This window comes from Sinocyclocheilus anshuiensis, unplaced genomic scaffold, assembly GCF_001515605.1.
Source record: "Sinocyclocheilus anshuiensis isolate Anshui unplaced genomic scaffold, SAMN03320099.WGS_v1.1 scaffold1878, whole genome shotgun sequence".
In the NCBI taxonomy this organism is placed as follows: Eukaryota; Metazoa; Chordata; class Actinopteri; order Cypriniformes; family Cyprinidae; genus Sinocyclocheilus; species Sinocyclocheilus anshuiensis.
In genome coordinates this window covers 175,214-180,945 of record NW_015547722.1, presented here as the reverse complement: position 1 = coordinate 180,945, position 5,732 = coordinate 175,214, and the positions used below count along the sequence as shown (strand labels likewise).

Genomic DNA, 5,732 nt, shown 5'->3' with positions numbered 1-5,732 from the left:
TGTCCTCATTTGTAAGTCGCTTTGGATAAAAGCGTCTGCTAAATGACTAAATAAATAAATAAATAAATATACATAGTACACACACATATATTATGTAAACAAAAACTTTTATTTGGGATGCGATTCATCGCGATTAATCGTTTGACAGCACTAATTTTATTTTTTTAAGTTTACCAGGGGTGGGATTTGGAGTGGGTTCTAAATTTGCACAGTTGCTTTTTGTTATATTTTACTGTTTCTAAAAGAAATGTATAAAGCGGATAGTTCCGGTCCTTGATTCTGATTGGCTGAGCCACTTTCGAAGCTGTTTTAAATTACTCTACAAACATACACCTTTGTTTACCTTGTGTGTTGTTCGGCAACCACTTTGTTGGAACCACAACTGTTTCTGAGGAACTACATTGTTTGGTGGAAGAATACTGTTTTTATTAATATCATTACACTTTATTTGCTCTGTTTTATTTTGTGAAACCTAACTTCGTATATGGAATAACCGTTTTATAAAAGCAATAGGCCCCGTGAAGCAGTGGTTTACAGTGAATTTATAACAGCTAAGGGGGTTTTAGACACTCCGTTTCGCGTCGTGACTAACAACGCCCCTTAGCTGTTATAAATTCACTGTAAGCCACGGCTTCTTGGTGCTTATTGCTTTAATAAACAGTTGTTAAACACATATATATATATTTACCACGTGTTTTTGCATGTCTGCATTAAACTAAAATGAACGGAAAACACGTCTTGTGCAATTAAATAACTACTTTTGATGTCTTTGTTTATCATATTTATTTTCATATAAAAGCAAGACAACGTAAAAAGCATCCAGTTTATTAGCAATAGGGACGTGAATCATGCGATCATGCAATTCACATCTATGCCCGTTAGAGGAGGCAACTGGATTGAATGAGGTTCTGCAAGCTCAGGGAAATAGTGGTAAAAGTCCATTCAAAGCAGATGATCGTAAAAGAGAGCGCGCTCCGACGTTTTCTCCGACGTTTTCTTGAACGGTCAGTACAGATGTGATGATGGATGCAGTAGAGCCAGACAGAAGGGTTTCTCCTCTGAAGAACTTTGTGGCTGGAGGGGTCGGTGGGGTCTGTCTCTTATTCGCTGGACACCCGCTGGACACTATCAAGGTAAAACTTCACCCAAGAGGAGAAAGCTGCATGATAAGAGTCATGAAAATAAGGATGCATTGACAACGGTGTAATTTATAACATAGTAATTATTTTTTTATCTGCTTTAGCATGATTAAATAGGAGTGTATTGAGGTGATACTTTCAATGTTTTACATTCATCTAGACAAACTTTTTGTCACTATAATAAGTAAATAGAAAAATACTTAGAGTACAATTACAAGATCTGAATACATCATAATTATTGTGTAACATTAATTCTGATCTGGTTCATGTGACAGAATTCCCTCAGCTGTCAAATATTTACATCATAGACTTAAAAATGTGTATCATTTCACAAAGCTTTTAATAACTGACCATTTTTGGCATGATTAATGTTTCGAAGACAAATGAAGTTATATGTTCACGCAGAAGTTTCAGCAATAAGACCTTTCGAGACTATAGTGATATGTTATCTAAAGACACAGAGGGAGCAAATGGCACAGATAACGGCTGTTTCTTCTGACATAGTGCTGTATCAGTATTTGTTAGACCATGCTTTATCTCACATTGTTGTTAAGACACCCCCAAGATCAATGTGTCATTGCTGTGAGTTATACCATGTGAATCTTCATGTTTCCACAGGTCCGTCTGCAAACACAGGAATGTGTTGTCTACAGAGGAACATATGACTGCTTACGAAAGACTGTGTCCAAAGAGGTAATAGCTTTCTGTAAGCAAATGCTGTTGTTATAGCACACATAAAGTGTCCCCACTACATGACAGATACCGTTTATTACTAAAATAGGTGTCATGGAAATCACTTCTGTTACGGTGACACCCCTAGACACTGTAAAGAGTCAGGGGAGCAGCACATGCATTTTACCCAAAACAAGCACACACAAAACCTGGCATCTTCAGGGTTTACTGACATTAGGTTGATGGACTGGTCTTAAGAGGGCAGTGTTGGGAAGAGAGGGCATGTGTCTATTTCATTAGATAAACCCAGTGAAAGTTCGCAAAACAGCACATTTAAGACCTTTTTCTTGACATTTAATACCAAGTTTGAGCAGTTTTGGTGATTTTGCTCAGTGACTCTCAGCTGGTTTTGCTACAGGATTTTGGTCAGGTTTCAGATTTCACATTGGACATCAGCCAACCAGACACAGTAGCAAATTTGTTTATAATTCAAATTTAACAAAAAAGGTCTTCAGCTTAAATTATCAGTACATTTATTCCAGTCATAACAACTCTTGGGATAAATCTATTTGGATATGACGAGTGATAGATGAATTTGCCCAAAAATACTTTAAATCAACAACAAAATAAATGAGAAGTGATTTTAAAAAGCATATTTATTTTGCCTTCTTTCTGTCCGCATAGTTATCACAACAGGCATGTAACTCTGTGGTTGAGAAGCACTGATTTGATTACCATACTCTCTCTCTTTCTCTGCCCCACTTCCAATCACCTTTACCCTGTTTTATTGTCTGAAGGGAATATTTGGCCTGTATAAAGGTATGGGTGTCCCGCTAGCCGGTGTTACCCCAATGATGGCTTTGAATTTCTTTGGCTTTGGGCTGGGAAAGGAACTTCTGCAAAGTGACCGCACCGTACCAATCACGTTAGTATGTTAGTAGGGGATGTTTGTGATGTCAACTCTGTGCTGAATATATGTCACATTTAACAATTTTAATTTCTAAGATGTGTCTCGAGATAAATGTGTGTAGTCTTAATAAAAACTAGTGGGTATTTCTATCTTTATGTGCTGCGGCATTTGGCTTGTTCACAGTTTTATATACTGTATATATGAATAAATGCTGTAGAGACAACATAGTTTGATGCTTCTCTTTTCTGCTTCTCCTTTTTATGATTTTATTTGACCCTCTGTCAGGAACACACAGATCTACTTGGCGGGGATGCTGGCAGGAGTATTCACCACTGTGATCGTGGCCCCGGGCGAGAGAATCAAGTGTTTACTTCAGGCAGGGCATACACTACTGTCATAAATACACCTGTGTCCATAGACACCATTAGCATGGTAATAAAACACTCAGGAATAAAAAAATATACTTAAAAAAACAAACAAATAAAAGAACACATTTTTAAACAATTATCACATTACCATAGCCACATTGTATTAGCACACTGGATGTTCATTCACTGTAAACCTTTTTTACAGTCAGAAAGCAGAGAACTATAACAGAATGCTGTCAATTTAGTTAATTTGTCACTCTAAGAAGTCAAAACGAAACAACATCATAATTTAGAAGTAACGGGCTATTTTCTGTCCTGTTTTTAACCCCCCCATCTGAAGCTCTGCATGAATAGGCGCAGTGGATTGTAGACTCGAGCGTACATTCCTCATAGATGGACGCAGCTGTGATTTAGGTCAAAAACGCATAAATAACTCAATATATATCAAACGATCTGTAAGAAGAGACAAAACAATAGTGACCACGCAATAAAAACAGTTACTCACACTTGTGTGGTGCGACATTACTGTCTGATCCAATATAGTCGGCACAGCATCGTCTTTTAGTTTCAATCTTTCTGAAAGTCCCGCGTCGAATTGTGCCTTGTTTGTAAACAAATCCGTGGTAAAATGAAGTGAACAAAGGACCAAGTTCTTACTGACGTGGTCTGGATCTTTAAAAATCTGGATCATTAAAAATAAAGTCCACTCTTTCCTAATGTTAGGATCAGAAGGAAGGCAATGCAAAACTGTGTTTTTCCGGTGCCAAGACTGTGTTCGGAGCATGTTTATCGTTTGGTTTCTGCATAGACCTGGGTTTGCCTCTCTGGTTATTTACACTACATGCTTGAATCGGTGGGCGGGGCTGATGTAGAATCGGTGGGCGGGGCTAAACAGACTGATGTAGAATCAATGGGCAAGGCTAAACGCAGTGATGTAGAAACGGTGGGCGGGGCTAAACAGGCAGTGATGTAGAATCGGTGGGTGGACAGAGAGTGATGTAGAATTGGGAGCGGGGCTAAACAGAGAGTGATGTAGAATTGGGAGCGGGGCTAAACAGAGAGTGATGTAGAATTGGTGGGTGGGGCTAAACAGAGAGTGATGTAGAATCGGTGGGCGGGGCTAAACAGGCAGAGATGTAGAAGCAGGTGTTGATCTTCTTCTGTGGAGGCGATGCTTATCCACACTATTACATCATAGAGTAGAACATTCCACAAGCTGTTGTTTTGGCAGACTAGATTCAATAAAAGCTGTTTTTAGACTAATGAGAAAGTAACGAGTTCTGAAACTTACAGGATGTTTTTATAGTAAAATGACCTCGGAATTATGATTTCTCAGGTTATGACCCCTTTAATCATGTAAAATCCTGTAATGTTATGATTTGTGTTTATTGACATATGCATATGTGTTTTAGATCCAGTCCTCGGCCAGTCAGCTGAAGTACACTGGACCAGTGGATTGTGCACTGAGACTTTATAAGGGACAGGGAATTTGCAGTGTCTACAAGGGCACTGTTCTTACTCTAATCAGAGGTGTGTGTGTATATGTGTGTGATATTTTAAATAGGTGATATTGTGACATGTGTGACATGATATGTTCACTGACATGTAAACTAAAATTAATAGGTGGCCTTTATGGATGCATCTTTTTTTCTTTCTTTTTTTTTTAGATGTGCCTTCAAATGGTGTATACTTTCTAACTTATGAATACTTAAAACAGTTTCTGACCCCGGAGGGAGAGTGGTGAGAGTCACTACTTTGTTATTCTAGCTATAAACACTATCAGGATTTAGAACTAATGTTCATTTAATTTCTTCCAAGTGTTCATCATCTCAGCACATCCAGAGTTCTTCTTGCAGGTGGGATTGCTGGCATGTTAAACTGGCTGATTGCTCTGCCTGCAGACGTGCTTAAGTCAAACTACCAAACAGGTACACCACACACACTGCTGAATGTGCCATTGTTTTTATGACTTATGTCATAATTATATGACTCATATGCCATAAAATGGCTGCACATTGTGTCCTAGAGGCACAAATAAAACTATAAAAAGAGAGCCAGTGAATTATGCTGGAGATTCACTAAACAGTTGCTTGTATTTTGTGTGTGGTATTTCACTACAAAAACCTTCATCATATTACAGGGTGTCCGCGGGGTCTTAAAAAGTATTAAAAGTTGATAAATCAATTTAGAGAAAATTAAGGCCCTTAATAAGTATTAAAAAGTCTTAAATGCCATTTTCCAAGGTATTAAATTTTGTATCATCTTTTCATTATGTATATTTGTCCGAATAGTGGGGTTCTGTGTTATTTGGAATCCCGCAAGATTTGACGTCATCTGTTACGGTGCTCACTGACTGACTGCGCTGCTGCGTGATAGCGCAGGGCTTGTTGATCCCGCTCTCGCTGAACTTCTGACCATTACCGCATGCTCCCATCCGCTCCTGCGATTTTTGTGTGTGCTCCCGCAAACATTCTAATATTGTATATTATTTTCGCGCATCAGAGCACCGCTATCAATATGTGGCGTATTTAAACCCCTTTTGAATGAGCGCTGGCAGTTCACTTTCACTTTCGATTTCGCGATCGCGCGCGCACTGTGTAAAGGGAGCACATCCAACGATAAAAGATATTTGTCAATGAGCTC

The 5,732-nt window shown here is 38.6% G+C and overlaps 1 protein-coding gene across 1 annotated transcript in view; it reads left to right on the top strand.

The window, feature by feature from the left end:
• Positions 1 to 958: 958 nt before the first annotated feature.
• Positions 959 to 5,732, top strand: part of LOC107704225 (mitochondrial carnitine/acylcarnitine carrier protein) — a 14,474-nt gene continuing 9,700 nt past the window's right edge. The window contains exons 1-7 of the mRNA XM_016507113.1: positions 959 to 1,133; positions 1,758 to 1,832; positions 2,609 to 2,736; positions 3,007 to 3,097; positions 4,502 to 4,619; positions 4,757 to 4,829; positions 4,908 to 5,017. Of these exons, the coding sequence (XP_016362599.1) occupies positions 1,020 to 1,133; positions 1,758 to 1,832; positions 2,609 to 2,736; positions 3,007 to 3,097; positions 4,502 to 4,619; positions 4,757 to 4,829; positions 4,908 to 5,017 (709 nt within the window). The 5' untranslated portion in view covers positions 959 to 1,019. The remainder of the gene's footprint in view (positions 1,134 to 1,757; positions 1,833 to 2,608; positions 2,737 to 3,006; positions 3,098 to 4,501; positions 4,620 to 4,756; positions 4,830 to 4,907; positions 5,018 to 5,732) is intronic.